This window comes from Notamacropus eugenii, chromosome 5, assembly GCF_028372415.1.
Source record: "Notamacropus eugenii isolate mMacEug1 chromosome 5, mMacEug1.pri_v2, whole genome shotgun sequence".
Classification (NCBI taxonomy): domain Eukaryota; kingdom Metazoa; phylum Chordata; class Mammalia; order Diprotodontia; family Macropodidae; genus Notamacropus; species Notamacropus eugenii.
This window is the reverse complement of record NC_092876.1, coordinates 77608863-77629220: the sequence shown is the minus strand read 5'-3', so window position 1 is coordinate 77629220 and position 20358 is coordinate 77608863. Positions and strand designations below refer to the sequence as shown.

General features: G+C 49.8%; 3 protein-coding genes across 5 annotated transcripts in view; 2 read left to right on the top strand and 1 right to left on the bottom strand.

The window, feature by feature from the left end:
- Window positions 1-98: 98 nt before the first annotated feature.
- On the bottom strand, window positions 99-7370 carry LOC140504632 (myotubularin-related protein 9-like). 2 transcript variants are annotated; one of them, XM_072609859.1, is made up of 10 exons: window positions 7058-7370; window positions 6230-6338; window positions 5936-6061; window positions 5613-5786; window positions 5053-5273; window positions 3124-3285; window positions 2374-2515; window positions 2067-2287; window positions 522-673; window positions 99-424 (listed from the first exon to the last, which is right to left on the bottom strand). In XM_072609859.1, exons 1-10 carry the CDS (start codon window positions 7237-7239, stop codon window positions 324-326), a joined length of 1590 nt encoding a protein of 529 aa, XP_072465960.1. In that variant the 5' UTR covers window positions 7240-7370; the 3' UTR covers window positions 99-323. The 2 variants fall into 2 exon arrangements, with proteins under 2 accessions (XP_072465960.1, XP_072465959.1); XM_072609858.1 differs by having other exon boundaries at window positions 270-673.
- A 1692-nt stretch (window positions 7371-9062) lies between these two features.
- Window positions 9063-10749, top strand: FAM167B (family with sequence similarity 167 member B). The gene is made up of 2 exons (XM_072609878.1): window positions 9063-9462; window positions 10341-10749. Exons 1-2 carry the CDS (start codon window positions 9214-9216, stop codon window positions 10614-10616), a joined length of 525 nt encoding a protein of 174 aa, XP_072465979.1. The 5' UTR covers window positions 9063-9213; the 3' UTR covers window positions 10617-10749.
- A 2617-nt stretch (window positions 10750-13366) lies between these two features.
- The window catches only part of LCK (LCK proto-oncogene, Src family tyrosine kinase), a 30602-nt gene continuing 23610 nt past the window's right edge, over window positions 13367-20358 (top strand). For both annotated transcript variants that reach the window (XM_072609853.1, XM_072609852.1), the window contains exon 1: window positions 13367-13521. The gene's annotated coding sequence lies outside the window, so the exon portion shown is untranslated. The remainder of the gene's footprint in view (window positions 13522-20358) is intronic.

Here is a 20358-nt window from a genome sequence, read left to right as displayed (position 1 = left end):
TCTTCTTGTTCTTTGAAGAGCTTGAGTTGGGCAGAACTTATCAGTCAATAGGGACATGCCTAACACCTTGTCCCACTGAGATTCCAGGAGACAAAGGATGAGCACAGGTCCGTTTATTGTCAGCTTTTTCCTCTGCTTCATGACCCTGGAAATGAAAGAGTTTGGAAGTACCTGCAACTGAACCTTGGAGCTGCTGGAATCCTTTCCTACCTAGCCTTTCATTGTTTTAGGCAGCCAGCCAGGGACCCTGAGGCCTGGCAGCCCTGAAGCAAAGACTGGATATGGGGATTTGGAGCAAAGTCCCCTCGTTAAGGCTGGAGACTTCATAGAGTGTCTGTCACCTCTTCTTCCGTCACTATTTTCCAAAGTTGTTGCCATGCTTCTTGGGCAGGCTCAGGTGGTCGAGTCCAGCGTAGGAAAAGACCTGGAATTGGGATTGGGAAGGAAGCCGATTAGAGAGCTGAGCCATGGAGAAGAGGCTGTACTGAGTGATGGCAGGCAGAATGGGAGGGATACCTTACCTGCCCACAGCTGAAGGCTCTGGGGTTCCACCGAGGGCCACAAGACCAGGGGGTTGGGCGAGTAGACTGGGTTACAGAGGCTCTTTCGCTTCTCTGATTGATTCAGACTGGACCACAGGGAGTGGGTCTTGGTCTTCACGTCACACAGGTACCTGGTCAGGGAGCAGAGTAGATTAGAAAGGGCTTTTGGAGCCCTGTGGTGTTGAGACCAGCCCCTGCTTTTGAGGGGGCTCATGCACTGTCTTCTAGAGCGGAAATCATGTAAGCCCCATGCCTGACAGGCCATATGGGTAGGAGGTATGGGGGAGCCGGAGACTGAGTTAAAAAGGCACAAACAGCTAAGTGCAGTCACCACTTCACCCAGAAGTATGTGGGATCATTCAGCAGCACATGGTCCTCCAGCTCCTTTACCAGCATTTCAGGGACTGCTTTTATGGAGTGCTGACAGGCAGTGTTTCCCAGCAGAGCAAGCCTTGAAAGGGGAGTCTGGGAAACCTGGGCTCCCATGGAAGCTCCAGCACTTAACAGCTGTGAGACCTTAAGCCAGTCATTTCCTTCCCTTCTCTGGAAAGTGAGGCTGTAGCTGCCCTCTGCCTACCTGGAGCCCCCACAATTACTCTTCTTTGCCTTCCTTGCCTTTCTCCTGCCACCCGTAGGAGATCCTCAGAGAGATCACAGAGTCACAGGCTGTAACCTGACCCCCTCATTTACAGATGAGGAAACAACCCCTTACCCCACAACCACATAGTAAGTAGAACTGGGGGGTGCAAGTCAGTAGTAACCTTGTATTTGTTGTGTTGTGTAGTTGTTTTTAGTCATGTCCAGCTCTTTGTCATATCCAACTCATTTGGCATTTTCTTGGCAAAGATACCGTAGTGGTTTGTCATCGCCTTCTCCAGTTCATTTTACAGATGAGGAAACTGAGGCAAACAGGATTAAATGACTTGCCCAGTTAAGTCTCTGAGGCTGAATTTGAACTCAGGAAAAGGCGTCTTCTGACTCCACGCCTGGATCTCTATGTACTGTGGCGCCACCTAGCGCCTTCATGTTACAATTGAAAGAATAGAATGGCTCACATTTACATACTGCTTTGGAGATTTGCAAAGATCTTTCCATAGGTACAACCTCATTTAATTCTCACAACAACCTTGTGAAGTTGGTACTTGATGATTGGAACCCAGGATTCTTTCCACTGCATCACAATAACATCTCTGGAGTTCAGAAGGCCAGCTGCTGTCCTTTGGGCTAGAGCTGGGTCCTTGTTTGGGTGCAGGGCAGCTTGGTTGCCCTCCGAAGCCCCTTCCTGCTCTTCTCCTGTGGTGCTGTGATTTGTGGCCATTTGACCTTCAGCCTATTTTCCTTAGGCTGTCACAACAAACTTGGCTTGGCAGAGATGGAGGAGAAAACAAGCTTTGGACAGAGAAGTCTCCCTGGCTCTTTATCAGGAGTTATCAGAGAGAGCTGCATTGGGCTTTAAAGAGGGGGAGCCTGCTCCTTGAGCAGAAGGGAGTTGGATGGGAGGGGCCCAGCCCAACAGGGTCTCACCTCTCCTTCTCGCTGTTGCAGAGGAAGGTGCCGAAGGGTGAGGCATAAGCGTGCTCAAACAAGGCCAGCAGCATCCCTTCCCCAAACTCAAGGGATAGCGGGAACTGACGGCTCAGCTGCCACACACAGTCCAGGAAGAGCAGAAAGAGGGGTGCCTCGTGTTTGGGGCGGCCCTGGGCATAGGCTGAGTGGGCACAACGCTGCTGAAAAGGGTGGCCAGCCTGGGGAAGAGGGCCAAGGCAGGGTAAGCAAGGGCCAGCCTTAGGGAAATGCCCCAACAACACTGGCTCCCGCTGGGGCCTCTTACCTGGATCCATTCACGTTCCAGCAGGCTTTGGAAGCCACGCATTGTTCGGCACTTGGGGTCCAGGATGAGTTGTGTCAGTGACGTCACCAGGAGGGTGGTGTCTGTGCCCTCAGCCCCATGTACCAGGATACAGACCCCTTCCCTGTGTGAATCCAAGAGACTCCAACATCAGCAGCCCCTGGCTTCCCTAGGGGTTGCTTCCTCATACCCAAACTTGACAAGTCAGGGTGATTCTATCTGAAAGTGATAAGGTATATACCTCAAGAGCTTATACTCCAGTGAACAGAGGCAGAAGTGCTCTATGGACGTTGGTGGAGGGACAGAGCCCCAAGGGAAAGCCTTATCATCCACAGTACCTCCACTGTCCTGGCTCAGGCTCTCCCCTCCCATCTGGACTATTGTACTGGCCTCGTCACTGCTCTCTGGCCTCCAGTCAATCACAAGCTGCCCAGAATGGACTTTCTAATGCATGCCTGACCAGCTCACTGCAGCTCTCTGGGGTCCTCTGCCGGTCCTGACCTTAACTTCCCTTTCCAGATTGATTTCACACTACACCCCTTCCTATGCTGTTCCTGTTTACTAGCTTTACTGAAGGCTGGGCCTCCTATGTGGAAACATTCCCTTATCATACTGGAGGCCATTGCCTGGGGGATGGGATTCTCATCTAGTGTCTGATATAGGATGCTAAGCCTAGGGCATCTCCTTTCTCTCCTTAGGGCAGTCATGGTCCCCCTGCCCTCTGGGCCTTACCTATCCATGCCTTGGGCTGCCAGGCAGGCTGTGGTCAGTGCTTCCTTAACATGCGTCAACCACCGACAGCCATCTAGCCGGCTGAGCCATCGATCCATGCTCAGCGAGGGGTCTGTACAGGCCTCTACCAGACGCACAAAACTGTCCTGCAGCGGCCGACCCCTGGGGGAAAAGGCAGATTAGTCAACCCCACCCCCAAAACTGAGAAACCTGCTCTTCCAAGGGAACCCCAGCACGCCTGCCTGCCTCCTCCATTCTGATGGTCCAGATTTACCATCTTAGGTGCTACTTCTTGAGCACTCATCCCTAATTTGATGACCCCTGACCTTCCCCAGGTCTGCTTCAATTCATCCATCCTTGAACTTTTCAATCAGCATTCCTTCCATTCTGCTAGGAAATACGACACTCCATCCCTTGCAACCTTTTAAACTGGTAGTAACTCCTATTCCCCCCCCCCCCCGAAATCTCCAGCCCAGGGGGAGGAATAAACTCCCTGTTCCCCACTGCAGTTTCCTTGGGACAGCTAGGTGGTATGGTGCATGGAGGGTCAAGTGTGGAACCAAAGACCTCAGTTCAAATGTGGCCTCTGGGCAGCTAGGTGGTGCAATGGCTAGAATCCCAACCCTTTAGTCTGGAGGACCTAACTTCAAAATCCGGCCTTGGCCACATTATTAATGTGGTCTCCTCCAATTAGAATGTGAGCTTCTTGGGCACAGGCACTGGCTTGATAGTGTTTTTTTCACTGCTTCATATTCTGACCTATCCAGCCTCTCGGGGAGACCTTTCTTTTGTGTTCTGTCCAGTCTGTTCTTTCTTCCAACCTCTGAGTGTTTTTCCAACTTTTCCGGTGAGTTTTATACCTGGCTTTTGGGGCCCTTAAGTGGCACAGTGGATAGAGCCACTCTTAAGTTGAAATGTGGACTCAGTGACTAGCAGTGTGACCCTGGGCAAGTCACTTAACCCTCAGTTTCCTCATCTGTAAAAGGAGCCAGTGAATAAAATGGCAAACCCTTCCAGTATCTTTGCCAAGAAAACCCCAAATGGAGTCATGAAGAGTCAGAAGGGACTGAAAGAACTGAAACAACATTAACAGCAACAACCATTCTGGCTTGTGGTCTTCTCCATCCCCTCTCCTGAGATCATCTTCAGAGACCTCAGATCTAGCAGTGTAGCCAAACCCTCAGCCTACTCCATCCACTCTAGCAACTTGGATGTCCATCTGACTGACATGATCTTTCTTTAGATCCCAATGCCTTTCCTTTTGGAATGATACCTCGTCAAAGTCTGAGAAGTTTGAAATTCCATTCACCAATCACAAGTGCATGAGAGCCCACTCGCTTCTCCCACACTAAACCTGTTCTCTGAGTCCACTCAGGGTCTTTAGGCCCCTCCCTATTGCCCGTCTCTCCCCAGTCTGATTTCATTTTCTCCAGTGCTAGCTTTGACCTAGTGATGGCTGGTCATTTCCCTGCTGGCCTCCATCCTGGCGGAGGAACCTTTTCATCCTGCTAGATCCTATCCGCCTGGACTGTACACCTCATCAGTACCCTCTGATTGGAGGGTGGGGGGCCCCTCTTGGAAGCCCCATTTAAGAAGGGCGCCCTAGGAGAGCCATCTCTTCATTTTCCACCTGGCTGCATGCCCTTTCCCCACCGTTCAGCTTCCTCTTGTGCATTATCATCCTGGTTAGATTGTAAGCTGAGGACTGGACTGCAATTTTCGTATTGGTGCTCTCAGCTCTTAGCACCAACCTTGGCACATTGTAAGTGCTTAATAAATATTTGTTGGCTTCTGATAGTAGAACTATCACCTGGAATCCCTTGTCCCTGCATCTCAAATTCATAAAGCCCCATCATTCCCCATCTTTCTTTCCCGAGCTGTTGAAGACCTCCTAAAGTCGAACGGAGCTGGTCCGACTTGGCTATTTACCTCTCCAGGGGCCGGTGCAGCCGCTTCCAGCCGGGGTAGGCGGCCTTGGCCTCCGTGCCGCCCCCGGTTATTCGGGCCTGTTTGACCGCCTGGGCTGAGCGGGTGTCCAGTACTAAGCCCTGCCCTCCGCCCAGAGCCAGGGCCGCCTGCAGCAGCTCCTCGTCCTCCGCACAGCGTCGCCGATTGGCCCCCTGCAGGGGCTGGCTGGAGCGGAGCATTACCTTGGGGTGGCATGAGTGACTCGGTTTAGGGAGCGTGCCCTTAGGGCCCAGGAGTAAGGCTGCCCAGTCTACCCGGAGTGGAGGTCAGATAGGGCAACGGCAGGGTTGGAGTCCATCTCGGGACCTGGAGGGGCTGAAGGTGTGACTGGGAGAAGCCTAGGCTCAGCGCGGGTGGGTGAAGCAGGGATTCCACGTGGGATTGGGGGCGTGGGTCGGGTGTCTGGGCGGAGCCCGGGGAGGAACCGAGTGGGGACAAGGTTGGGCTAGTTAGGACCGGGTGATGAGCAGAGTTTGGGGCTGGGAGCAGAGCGGGGGTCCGGGAGCGATTTCCACACTCACTGTTCCCTTGTTACTGTGATAGTAGCAGAGCACAGGGAAGCGGCCACCTTGCCGGAAGCGGGCGCTTCGTGCCAGGACCTCGTCCCCTATCTCGCGGGGCACCACCAAGACTGGCGGGTAGCTGGCACACACGGAGAAGTCCTTATTCACTGTGCTCAGGCGCCAGCCGTTTGTCTGGAGGAATGGGGTGGGGGAGGAGTCTCTTACAGGCTCACATCCCCAGAAGGCTCCCTCCCACCACAGCCAAGGGTACAAGCCCTTTCCCACAGCTTCCCTGAGTTCCTCCTGCAGCTGCCCTCAAACCCTCCATCACTGGCACCTACCTCCAGGGCCACCTGCTGATAGAAGTGGTCCGGGGGGTGCAGGTATTCAGCGTCTCCCAGTCTCAGGCTCTGGGGCCTGTAGAAGAATGGATAGGAAGTGGTGACAGATTCCAGCGAGGATAAGGCCTTGAGGAGAAAGGCAAAAAGCACTTCTGGGGATCCCAGGCTCGACATGCAAAACCTGTTTTTGCCCTTGCTGACGTTCTCATTCTTGCCATTCTCAGCCCTCCTCCCTCCACTTGGGCAGTGCCCGGGATGGATTTGCTGCCCGAATTCCTGCAAGCGCTACCTCACCTCGATGGAGCCGGCGATGTCCAGAGTCTGTTCCAAGCCTTCGATCTCCAGCTGCAGAACGTTCAGGTCCTTACATTTCAGGGTGATGGTGCCCGAGTTTCCTGCCACCCTGCGGAGGGGGGGGGGGCAGGAGTCAGTGGGCTAAATGAACACTTATGAACGGCTTAGTATAGGACTCTGGGGTCAATGGAGGATCACGAGGTGGGGGAGCTAGTATGGGAGCAAGAGTGTCAAGACACGGAGGGCAGTATTGAACACTGGACAAGTAGGACAAGCGGAATCAGTAAGGGAGGGGTACGCAGGAGTCAGTGGGGAAAGAGATCTTAGAGGTCTTTTGAGGAAGGAGACACTGCAGGGTTCATTGAAGGGACACAGGAATCGGTGGGTTAGTGAGGGGAGAAGGGGAAAAGGAGACATGAGAGATCAGTGGAAGAGAGGAAAGACGCATAAGAGTATGGCCAAGAGTTCAGCTCTCCTTGGATGGAGAACTGAGACCTGGCGAGCCATGTGTGCCTTCCCAGCCAACATTGAACACGTCGGCTCTCTGGCTGGCTAGCGGCTGGTCGGGCCCACGTAAGTCCCAGCTAAGCAGTTCGCGATCTTCCGGGGATACGCCTCAGTGAGGCTAGCCTCTCCTCCCTCAGGAGGCGCGCGCGCACACACACACAGACACACAGACACACACAGACACACACACACATACACACACAGACACACAGACACACACGCGCGTCCCCTCCACTCCGCACCCCCCTCTCTTGATCCTGGTAGCCCTCTCCTCTCCCCTGCGCCCAGCTAGGAAGCTGCACGGTCTCGAATCCCTCTCACCGCTTTTCCACAGCATCCACGTTGCGCAGCAGCAGCCACAGGTCGCTAGGGCTTCCGTGCCCGGCAGACAGCAGCAGGTGGTGGCTGGTGATACACAGGGTGCCCCGCACCGGCGTCTGCCCAGGACTGGACAGAAGGAGCGCCTCCGCCCGACCAGTACGGATCAGCTCCGAGAACTCCATCCTGGAAGCCCAGGGCTCGGGGGTTCTGTGGGTGCAGGGGGTCGCAAAAGAGAAGGGCGGAGCCCCAAGGCTTTATAGCCCCAGGGCACAGGCAGTCCTCTCCACCCAGTGGGAGGACCGGGGCGGGAACCAGAGGATCCGGACGGATGGGGGGGGAACAGGAACTGTCCCCAGAACGGATGAAATTTGCAAGATGAGGCTGGTTAAGGTGGCCCCATGAGAGAAGGATTCAAGATTTTTTGAGATCTAGGGGGCTTGAGGTGCTCAGGTTCGCCACTGTCCTCTTGGTGGAGGGCGAGGACAATTCGAGCTTGGAGCCTCATTGGGAATTCAGATGTTCTCGAACCCAATGCACCCATCCTATCCACTCTCAAACAGAGATCTCACCTCGGCCTTGCTCTGTGAAATAATCTGCCAGGGAACTGTAATTCATTCTCCTCCATTCCCTAGTTACATCAGTCCTCTGGCCTTGTAATCAGAAGCCTGGGTCAGAAGTCCTGCCACTAATTTTTAAATTAATGCATTTTTGGTATTTCTTGTGCTTACATCACAATCATTTCCAGATACATGCCTCTCCCTCCACCCTCAGTGTACCTTCCCTTATAACGAAGAAATGCAGTTAAGCCAAAATCATATTCTTTACCGTGACAAACAGTGTTTATTTTGCCCATCTTTCCAAGGAAAGGGAGGAGAGGGAGAAATGTATTTCCCCTTTCCTTCACATAACCCTTTCTAAGGGGTCTTTTCCTTTACATTCAGAGTCAGTGTATATGATCTTTCTCCAGCTTTACTTAACTTCCCTTTGTATCCGTTCATACATGCCTTCTCATGTTTCTTTTATTTCCTATTCCTTGTTTCTTACAGGGAGATGATGTTCTGTTACATTCATATACCACAATTTGTTCAATCATCCCCCAATCAGTGGGCACATCCAGTTTGTTTGTTTTATCACTAGCTGGTCCTAGGTTCTCAGGCAAGTCCCCTCCTCTCTCTGCTCCTCAAGCTGGTCTCTAAGGTCCTTCCCAAGACTTAAATTTAGTCCTCTCTGTTGGGTGCCCTCAAGGCCACCTTAAATGACTACTGTATCCATCAGCTTCTCTGGTGGTCATCGGTTCAGGAGCGCCCCCTGGAGGCAGTTGGCTCTTCACTTGAGGGTCCTGGTCCTTGGTGCTTAGGGTACCACAGGGGAGCCCATTTCGATACCTCTCCAAGAGCTTGCCAAGGTTCAATGCCTATCTCCTCCCAGAATTACATCTTAGATACCTACTCTGAGTATTCCAACCCAGCTAGCATCTCCCACTGCCTCCCTCCATGATGGACCCCATACATTTATTTCCTCCCTCCCAGCTTGGACCCCATAGCCTTCACAGCCTTCTGTCCTTCTCTAGACTAGGAACTCACATTCTACCTCCATCAAATCTGGGCTACTATCTCTGTGACCCCCAGCCAGGTATCCCACACTCTCTACTCCCTCATTGGGATCCAACATTCTGCCACCCTCCAGGCTGGGACTCCTCATTCTGCCCCCTGATTTAGCTTGGGACTCCACACTCTGCCCTAGCATCAAGTTGAGTTTTAGAGATGTCTCCCTCAGTGGCACCCGCTCAATTTGGTTGGGAGAGGTGGGAAGAGAAGTAGATAGATGCCAAAGGGCAAAGCCAATGTCCCCAGTGGCTCCCTGGCCCTGTAGAAGTTTCCTTTCAGAGAGAAGGGTGTCTCCTTTTGGGCAGAGACAATTAAATTTGACCCTGAGGCCAGAGAAACTGAGATCCTGCTTCCCCTCCCCCAACGCCCCATCCCTTTCCTCTGGGGGTCACGTGAGTTCCCATTATTACAGGATTCCAGGGAAATAAGCCACACACTCAACCTTACACACTTACCTCCTACTTTGGGATACTTAACCATCTGTCCCCCTCAAAAGAGGGACAGACAAACACATCACACCTCTCTGGTCCCACCAGAACAGCCATCACCATGTCTCTGGGGTCCCTGGCATTTGGGGCCCTGGGTGAGGAGGAGGAGACCCTGGACAACTTGAAGGCACTCACTGCCAAATTAAATCTACAGACCAGAAGGCCCTCATACCTCGAGTGGACAGCCAGGGTCCAAAGCCAAGCCTGGCACCGAGATCAGGCCAGGGCTGAACTGCGGGAACCAGAATCTGGAGCCATTTGTGGTTTTCACACTCTGGATGACGCCTTGCAGTGGCTAAGAGAGGAGCTGGTAAGTCTACGGTGTGGGATAGAGAAGAGTAGTTCACTGTCAGGGAGCCCCCATCTAAGGGAGAGACACACAAAGGGAAGCCCCAGCTGAGGAGGAGAATGTAACCTTGCCCTTACAATTTCAGGATTTGGGGGCAGACGCCCTTTTGGGACAGGTAGCATGGGGCAATGTATGTGAAAAATATTGTCTTCTGAGCTAGAGACCTCATTCAAATCTCTTCCCCTGACTGTGGAACCTTGGGCAAATCATTTCACCACCCTGGGCCTCAGTTTCCTTACCTGTCAAGTGAGGGACTGGATGATCTCTAAGTATCTCTTCCCTCTCTTGGTCTATGATCCAAAGTTCCCTATGGACTTAGGGGAGGCTGAAGTCTGGGGTGCAGTGGAGGTAAGGAGAGAGAAGGCCTTGTCCTCAGTCATGCAATATTCAATAAAAGAGTGGGGCTCCCCTTCCCCTAGGCTGATTCCTTGTACATAGTAGATGCTTGATAAATCTTTGTTGACAGACAGAGATGAGTCCCTGAGTCTATTCAAGAGGCTGGGAAATAGCTCTGTTAGTTGGAAGACTTGGGTCCCAGTCCCAACCACTCCCCTCCCCTGACGGTGGAGAGGAAGTACTTTATAAATCCTCCAAGGCCATAGGATAGGAGTTATTATTATCTTTCCTGGAAGAGGAGGAAGAGGAGAGGAGAGGGTAGTGCTGGGCTTGAGAGGAAGGAGGAGCCAGGAAGGGCTGAGCTGGACTGAGAGGATCAGGGTCATAGAATGTTGGCGTTTCAAGTTGCCTAGGCACAGGATAGAGACACCTCTGCCCACAGCCCAAAATAAAGGGCAGGAAGCCAGGGCCCTGAATCCCCAGCCTCAATCATTTCCCCCCAGAGGCAGATGCGAGCCCAGGACCGGGAGCTGGCAGGGCAGCTGTTGCGCCTCAGGTCCCGAATGCACCAGCTAAAGGTGGAACAGATCTGCAGGCAGCACCAGGAGCTGTTGGATGATGCTGAACTGGAGGCAGAAGCTGAGTGTCTAGGCTTTGGAGAGGCAGCGGAGCTCCTGAGCCCAGGCTCTCTCCGGCCCACTCGCCTCCTGGCGCCCCCACTCAGGGACATCGGCCTCACCCGGATGAACATCAGTGCTCGTCGGTTCACCCTCTGCTGAGCAGGCAGGCCCTGCTGCACACAGCTGAGCATCCTTTGCTCTCCCACAGGGGTGTCCCACCCTAAACCTTGGTGCTCTGCTACCCCTGATCTGAGGGATGCAGTCACCCAGGGCACAGAGGGACCATAACTCACTGCCTATAGAGAGGGAGAGAGCTGTTCAGCCTTCCCAGAGTCAGCTCTCCAGCTACCTAGATCAGGAGTGGGGAACCTGCCTCTAGGTCCTTAGGTGTGGCCCTTTAACTGAATCCAAACTTCACAGGACAAATCCCCTTAATAAAAAGATTTGTTTGGTAAAACTTGGACTCAGTCAAAGGGCCGCACCTAAGGACCTAGAGGGCCACATGTAACCTCAAGTCCTCAGGTTCCCCATCCCTGACCTAGATAAAGGAGTGCTCTCAGGGCTTGTAGTAGGAACACTCACACTTTCTCAGGCTTTCCAGCAAACAGACTCCCTGGTGTGATCTAGTGCTCCATGTCACTGCAGGAAAGATCGAGGACACCAGGTGTGCATGTTTTTGAGGGAGGAAAACATGTCTCTGACCCAGAAGTCCTCAACTCTTCTCTTTCATTTAGCTCTGTGTCTGTTCTTTCTCCTGTCATCTGGTTTTTGGCTTTTTTTCCTGTGTGTGTGTGGCTGTCTGTTTCTTGGTCTCTGTTTCTCAGTGTATTTCCATCTCTGTCTCTCTTTCTGTCTCTGTCTCTGTCTCTCTCCTCCCTCCCCCTCTCTCTCCCTCTTCTCTCCTTCTCTCCTCTCTCTTTTTTGTCTCCTCTTCCTCCTCTCTCTCCTTTCTGTCACTCTCTCTTCTATCTCTTAAACCTCTTCTTTCCCCCCTCTTTCTCTTTTCTCTCTCTTCTCTTTCTCCTCTTTCTTCCCTTCCCTTCTCTCTCTCCCTCCTTTCCTCTCTCCCTCCCTCCCTCCTTCTCTCTCTCTCCCTCCCTCCCTCCCTCTCTCTCTCTCTTTCCCCCTCTCTCTCCCTCCCTCCCTCTCTCTCTCTCCCTCTCTCTCCCTCCCTCTCTTTCTCCCTCTCCCTCTCCCTCTCCCTCTCCCTCTCTCTTTCCCTCTCTCCCTCTCTCCCTCCCTCCCTCCCTCCCTCTCTCTCTCTTTCTCTCTCTCTCTCTCTCTCTCTCTCTCTCTGTCCCTCTGTAACTTTTGTTTCTGCTGTTCACATCTCTTTGTCTTACTTTCTGTCTTTGGCTTCCTTTCCCTCCCCCATTTCCTGCCCTCCTCACCCGCCTCAGTTGAGGTGAGCAGAACCAGCATCAATTTCCACCTTTCAAACCCCAACAATACGTCTGCGGCATCCTCTTCTGCTGTCCCCATCCCCCTCCCCTTTCCTCACAGCTTGGCTCAAGGTGAAGGGGTGGGAGCTGTTTGTGTCGCAGGAATGGGTCACTCTAGTTTGGTTCAACCATGGCAGGGTTCACTGGGTCTAGCTGGGGCACAGTCATCAGACTGTCCATCTCTGCCCCTTAAGGAGCTGGTGTATGAGTTTGGATACCCATCTTCTGTTGGCAGTGAACCTAGATGGACATCTTTCCCACAGCATTGCTAGGGTCCACTTGGTGTCACCAAAATAAAATGTTGAAAGGTCCTTAGGGACCATCTAGTCTGAAGGAAGTAGGGTGAGACAGTGGAAAATATGTGGATTTTGGAATCAGAGGACCTGGGTTCAAATCCTCGCTCTGCCACTGACTACTTGGACAATCTGAGACAATTCCTCTGGCTCTGTTAGATTGTAAATTCCCTGGAGGCGGTGCTGTCTTTTGTTTCTTTTTATATCCGCAAGGTTTAGCATACTATCTGGCACGTGGTAGGTGCTTAATAAATCTTTATTGACTGACTTGTTGACCGTTTCCTCATCTTTTTAAAACAAATGGTTTGAATTAGATGACCCATGTCATCTTTCGTCTCTAAATTTCTGATTTCTATTTCCTTTATCTTGCAAAAATGGAAAAGGAAACTCTGAGACAAGATCACACATCAAGCCAATGGCAAATTGGTCTATGTGGAGGAGGGGGTGGGGATGGAGGGGGAGATTACTCCCCTTTGTGAGTCCTCCCTCACCCCCCACCTCTTCAGCCCATGGGCTCCCATGGCGTCTTCTTCACAGAACCCCAGACTTTTCATTCTGAAAAGATCCTTAGGAATCATCTTAGCCTGTGGTCACCAGACTACCATGGGATGGATACATGACCACATTTCCCAGGGGGAGGGAAGAAGGGGTACATGAACTTGGATGGGAAAGAACCATCTTTATTTTTTACTACCCTCTAAGTGGAATTTATCATTTCCTTCAATGATGATTAAAAATGCAAATTCTGAGAATTTCCATAGGTTTTATCAGTCTTCCAAAGAGGTCCATGACACAAAAAATGCTAAGAAGCCCTGATCTAATCCAATCAGCTTATTTTATAGAAGACAGCCCCAGAGAGGGGACAAGACTTACCCAAAGTCACACAGCTAACAAGTAATAGAGATAGGGAGGTATTCTGGGTCCTCTGACTCCGAATCCAGGGCAATTTCTACTTCACCATCAAATGCTCTCTATGGTGTGTCCCCCTCTTTCCCCACCCACGGATACTAGGAATTCCCTGGGACCCTCTGTGACCACAGCTCCCTACTATCAGGCCCCTGGATGTTGGGAGGGGTGTGGTTGGCACTGTTGTTCTTGGCTTGTGGTTGAGGGAGGGCCTGACTGGGGTTCTGGGGTTGGCTGCCGCCTTCTTTCTCACTCATTCTCTCAAGAGGAGGCAGGAAGTTGGGGTTGGACGTGGGCTGGGTGCTGAGAAGGCAAATTGAGGCAGCGACAAGGAGCTGGGAGCCTCATCCATCCTCTGGGTGGTGATGGGGCCTCTGAACAAGAAGGACCATGTGAACCAGGCTCAGTGAACATATCAGGCAGGTAAGGAAAGAGTGCACGGGGCTTACGGGAGCTTCCAAAGGGAAAGGTCAGCAGCCCCTAAGGTGAGGGCAAGAAAGACCAGAGAAGGTCTTAAGAGAATTTCAGACTTCTGTCTATCTGGTCATTGAGGAAAGCTAGTTTAATAAGACCTGTGACATTAATTGATGGGCACCCTGACAAGCTCTGTGGGTGTCACAGTATCACTTTGCCATGGGGCACACGGGCATTGGCCCTATGGACAGGCCCCACAGTGACTCTACCCTAATCCCACAGATTCCCAACTTGTCTCTGAGGACCCCCCTGACCTTGATACCACCCCATGGGCACTCCAACAATAGTCACACAGTCACTGTGATGCAACCCTTGGACATCCTGATGCCAGCTCCATACATAGATGCCCTGGGGGCAAAGGTTACCTCCTCAAAGAATGGTTTGGGGAAGTCCCTGAATATTGACTGGGTAGCAGGGGAGATGGATTTGGAGACAGAGGAGCTGGGTTCAAACCAAACAGGGACGTTGTCACAAGAGTGACCAGGAGCCAACTGCTGGAGGGAAGAGAACCAGAAAGGTTCTTATTGTATCTAGTGTCTTGGGAGGGGAGTAGATAATAAGGTGGAACCTAAAATGACCCCTTGTCTGGATCGGGTGAGACTAGATGCGAAGAGTCCTTTGGGAATTCCCCAAGTGCCTTATTAATGAATATTTGTAGGCTCCTAGAACTTGGTGACCGTCTAGTCTAGTTCAGACTGATTCTCATTTGGTAGAATCTAAGACCCAGAAAAGAGCAAGGAGTTGCCACATGGCTAATTAGTGGCAAAGATGAGGTTACAACCCAGGCCTCCTCATTTTGTCCAATGCACTTCTCCCAATGTGGTAAAGGGAGAGAGGATTTAGATAAGTTGGATTCAAGTTTTGCCTCTGACATTCATTTCCTTGTCTCTTAACTCTTCTGGGCTCCAGTTTCCTTAGTTGTAAAATGAGGGATTTGTGTCAGAAGGCCCCTAAGCTCTCTTAGTTCTCGATTCATCATCCCGGAGGCAAGAGGAAACCAGAGCTTTATTTTCTTGGGTCATTTGGATGAATGGAGGAAAATTCCATCAGGAAGCTTAAGGACTTGATGGGGTCAGAATTCTGTAGGAAAGAGAACCAGGCACTCCAGTGACTTTTGCTGCCAGAGTTCTCTGTGAGAGGGAAAGGTTTATCCGAGCTTCCTGGATGCTCATGTCAAGGAAGATTTCTGACGTGGGATTGAGATTCTTCATGAAAAGACGGCCCCAAAGGGCCAGGCAAAGGAAGGGAGGAAAGGAAGGAAGAAAAGCTATTTTAAATTGGTGTGGGGAAAGGATGAGGGGCATGATTGGCAGTGGGAGCTTGACCCTGGAGTTCCTATGGAAAGTTTCCTTCTCCACTGGATGCTGGCTAAGGAAGTCTTGGGACCAAACCTCCTAGGGCCTCAGAGATTTAAAGTTATCTGATCTCATCTGGGCCTTACAAGCTGTGTGCAATCCTTTTGATTTTCTATCACCTTCTCTTAGTGGCCTTTCGAAACCTTCCTCCTTCCTCAACCTTTTTACCCCACCAAGGACAGTCTTAGCAGAAGCCACAGCCTGCTACCTTACTGAGAGTTTCATCATCTCTCTCCCCTGGGTGAGGCCTAACTTCAGAGAGGCTTGCTGTCTAGACCAGTTGAACATTGGCCCCACACCCATGATCATCATCTGTCTCCTAAGTCAAACCAAGAGAGAACTCTGGACAGGTCAGGAGACGTGGGTTCAAGTCTGTGGTATAGAGGAAAGAGTATGAATCTGGAGTCAGAGGACCTGAGTTCAAATTCCCAATGTGCCACTAACTGCCTCGGATGAATCACTCCTCATCTCTGGAGCTCAGTTTCCTTTTTTGTAAAATGAGGGAGGTTAGACCCAATGACCTCAGGGTTCTTTCCAGTACTAAAAACTAATCTGTGATCTGTGTTCCTAAGCCTCACCTCTGTGACTACTCTGATCATCTTTGAACAATTCCCCCACCCTTTCCTAAGGCTGTTGTGATGGAAAAAAACCAAACACCTTCCAAGTCTTGAAGAAGCAAGATGAAACTTCAGGGGATAGAGGGCAACAATTTGGGGTGCAGGGGGAAGCCCCCTCTCTTACCCATTCTTCTGAAGTGCCACCTGCCTTGGGGCGCTCCCTGCCTACTCTCCACCCCCACTGGAGTTTTCTTCAAAACACAATTTCCACAGAGATATAATATAACTTGGGGACCTGGAAACCTGGGTCTGAGTTCTGCTTCAGACCTTTAGTAGTCATCCAAACATCGCTCCTCTGGGAGCCAGGCTGAATTTCTTCACTGATAAAATGGAGATGAGAGTGCTGGCATAAGAAAGCAGTCACAGAGATGATGCCTCATAAACCACAGAAATATGGAAGGGACAGTAGTTTAATGGTGCCATTACTATCGCCAATAGTATTCCTCTCCCAAGTTGGGGATAGGGGCAAAAATGACCTTGTACGGAATTTTTTGAAGTAATGTATCTGTTCATGTGTGTTTGACATGGGCCTCTCTGGGGATCCATGATGGGGAGAGCAGCAGACTTGGAGGAACAGGGCCTGGCACCCAATCCAAGCTCAGCTGTCTTTAGTTTCTGGGAATCTTTAGGCAAAACCCTCCCCTTTTTAAGGGCTCATTTTCCTTATCTGTAAAATAAGGAAGTTGGACAAGGGCACCGTTAATTTCCCTCCTCACTCTAAGTCTAGTAGTTGATGGTCCTGTAATATTCTATGTTCTAAGATTTCTTCTGTCTCTGAGACAGTGGATTCTAAAGCCCCTCTCAGCCATCAGTAAGTCAGTCAACAAACATTTACTAAGTACCTACCATGTGCCAGGCACTGTGCTAAGTGCTGGGGCTACAAAGGAAAGCAGAGGGTCAGCCAAGTGATCAGAGTGCTGGCCCTGGAGTCAGAAGGACCTGATTTCACATCTGGCCTCAGACACTTACTAGTAGCATGACCCTGAGCAAGTCACTTAACCCTGATTGCCTTTCAAAACAACAACAAACAAAGAAAGAACAAAGAAAGGAAAAACAAAATTCCTGCTTTCAGAGAGTCATAGTTTATTCTGGGAGACAAGATGCAAATAACTCTGTACGAACAGGCTACATATAGGATACAGAGGAGATAATTAGCAGAGAGAAAGCCCTGGCATTAAGAAGGATTAGGAAAAGCTTCCTGCAGAAGGTAGGATGTCATCTACTACTTGAAGGAAGCCAGGAGGTGGAGATGAGGAGACAGCCAGAGAAATGCCTGGAGTCTGGGTGTACTAAGGACTTTCCAGATTTTGCTTTCTCTGTTCTAGGTTCTGACATTCTATGTACTATGAATCCTATCAGATGGGGCAGGGGGCAAGGTGAGTCTTTAGTGATAGGGGTAGGGATTGGGGAGAAGAGCCTTCCAACTGTCATCCTCAGTGTATTGAAGAGACTAAGTTGGGGGGCAGTGGAACTTGGTTCTGTTGGGACCTCAGGCAAGACAGGGCAGGACAGGGCAGGACAGGGTCACAGACTTTCCTCCCTACCTGACTGAAGTCCACCATCCCAGCTACATTCCTTAGGGTTGGTGGTACCTTCCTTGGGCCTGAGTCCCCTGGAAAGGTGGGAGAACCAGGTCTCTGGGTGTTAGAGCAGCATGAAACACGGCTCTCAGAGAAGGTAGATGGAACAGGAGTAGGACCCTGATGCAGAGGGAAGACTCTGCCCCCCATCTCCACCCCCACTAAGAGCAGGGCTTCTCTTCTCCCTCCCCCTTCACATGTGCTGCTACTAGAGGCCTTGCTTTGCACCTGAAGCTGCTTCCTGTGTATATTCTCTGAGAACACTCAACATCAGACTGGGAACCCTCCAAGATGAAAGCAGCTGAAGGCAAAGGGTTCGAAGTGCCAGCAGCTCTCACCTAAGGGCATTCTTTTTACAAAGGAGCACACACCTCAGAGTCACACACTCTCCTTCCCAAGCACAGGCACATGGACTTACAAATATGTAATTGCTATATGCGTAACACGTAATTACCCATGTGTAACAACCATGCACAATCCAGATACCTCTAGTTACACATACTCATACATCTATATGTAGTCATAGACTCCATGTATGGTTCTCACACACATACAAACACAGACATGTAGCATTGTGTGCTACACAATGTGCACACATGTGCTACACAATGTAGCACACATGTGCTACATCATACATGCAAACTACTACAGAGACACATAGAATTGGAACCACATTACATAGACTCAAGGAATTTCTATTCTGACATCGGTTGAACTAGACAGTCCTGGGGTCTTTCCCAACTTGAAGATTCTAAGAAAATAAACACATTACACATTCATCCCCACTAACAGAGTTCTACCCATATGTAGGTAGACACAGACTTAACATGTTTGCGCATACACAGATGCACATAAAGATATGCATGAAGTCAAATATGCCGTGTGACATTATACATAGAAATACGCTCTCATCTGCATCACCACTCCCCTCCTCCCCCGCATGCACAAAGATGTCACCCAACTACTCATACAAATGTCCCTATACATGCCCACAGCCACATGTGTACATGCATCATGAATCATATGGCAATAACAGCGAGGTCTAACGCTCCAACAAAACTTTAAAACCTTTCACCTTGTTGTTCATCCTTCTCACTCAGACTGTGAGCTCCTCCTGTCTTTTGCCTTCTTCTGTATCCTCAGTGCTTAGTACAGTTCCTGGCATGTAGTAGGCGCTTAATAAATGTTGATTGAGGAATGGATTGACTTTGATCCTCACTACATCCTGTGAGGCACTTAGTACAAATATTTTCACCATCTCACAGATAAGGAAATTCAGGCTCAAAGGTGAGTCACTTAAGATCCCAAAGCAAGTCAGCTGCAGATCTGGGACTGAGGGCTGTGTCTACCTCTCTCCTAAGCACATATATACACTATCTCCATTGTACAATTATGCAGCAACATGGGTATGCTCACATACAGCATAACACATCACACGGAGGCAAGTCAGCTTTGGGCATGAGTGATTTCCTATGTTCCACCAAGGTCATGGTTCCAGAACGGCCCTTAACTTTTAGTCAGTTGCTGAGATGTTTCCCCAGATAGCTCTGTCCCACCACCATGCAAGGATCCACCTTGTGATCAGAGCTTGAACCTAGTTTCCTCCACTCACTCAGGTCCTTAGTAGCAGGTCAGGTCAGAAGCATTAGAAACCTCAGGGTGCTTAAAAGAATTTTTATGAAATTCCAGCAATTTACATGAAATCTGAGTGGCTGTCAAGGACATAAACTATAGGTGTTCAGTTTAGTTTTTTAAAAAATTCAGCTTGTCATGACTGAACATAAATATGGGGCTTTTCAGGTGCAAAGGGGCAGATAGGTAGCACAGTTGTAAGGATAAAAAGCTGAGCCTGAAGTTAGGAAGACCTGAGTTCAAATTTGGCCTTGGATATTTAATTGCTCTGTGACCCTGGGTAAATCACCCTGTTTGCCTCAATTTCCTCATCTGTAAAATAAGCTGGAGAAGGAAATGACAACCCACTCCAGTATCTTTGTCCAGAATTGACCCAAATGGGTTCACGAACTGAATAACAAACTTTAGGTATAAATGTTCCCCATTGTTCCAGGCTCTATCTTTTATACCTAGTCTTAGGGTGGAGCCCTAGATATTTGCTCCCTGGATTTTGCTCCCATATCCTAGGATTCCCATGTTCTTAGACAACCTCAACCCAGATCCAGGACTTAAAGCTTTTTGGTTCCTCTTTAATCTTGCAGCAGCCTGAACTCCTCCAACTCAATCCAACCCTTTCTCCAGATCTTTGCAAAGGCCAGACTCCAGCCCCTCCTGTTGTTGGCTCAGTCTCCCTTTCCTTCCCCTGGCATTTTAGTGGGTTGCAGATACAAGCTCAGGTTTTATTAGATGGCTTAAGTAGAGTAGTGTATAGAGTACTGGACCTGGAGCCAGGAAGACCTGAGTTCAAATCCACCCTCAAACATTTACTAGCTATATGGCCTTAGGCAAGTCACTTAACTTCTCTCAGCCCCAGTTTCCCCAGTTATAAAATGGAGGGTAACAACACCTACCTCCTACATTGTTGTGAGGTTCAAATGAGATATTTGTTTTGATAATATTTCATTTTTTTCCTAATTACCTGTAAAGACAATTTTTAATATTCATTTAAAAATAATTTGAGTTTCATCTACATCTAGAGAAAGAACTATGGAGTCTGAATGCAGATCGAAGCATATGATTTTCTCTCTCTTTTTTCATTGTCGTGGTTTTTCCCTTTTATTCTGATTCTTCTTTTACAACATGACTAATGTGGAAGCATGTTTAATATGACTGTACATGTATAGCCTATATCAGATTGCTTCCTATCTTGAGGAAAGGGAAGGGGAGAGAGGGAGGGAGAAAAAATTTTGGAACTCAAAATCTTGTAAAAGTGAATGTTGAAAGCTATCTTTATATGTAATTGGAAAAAAATAAAATACTATTAAGTAGGGAAAAAAATTTTTTAAATTGAATTTGAAATTATCTCTCCCTCCTTCACCTCCTCCTTCCTTGAGATGGCAAGAAATTTGATATACGTTATATATGTGCAATCATGCAAAACATATTTCCATATTGTGTGTGTTCGTCCTTCGTTGCTGAAGAAGACCATGCCATCAGAGAAATAATGGCATGACTTGCACTTGACTTTGTTTTGAGTGAGGGAGGGCTGTGCAGGTCACCAGCCTCACTTCTCCTCCAGAGCCATCTGAATCCAGTGACCAGATATTCATCAGGAAGACTGGA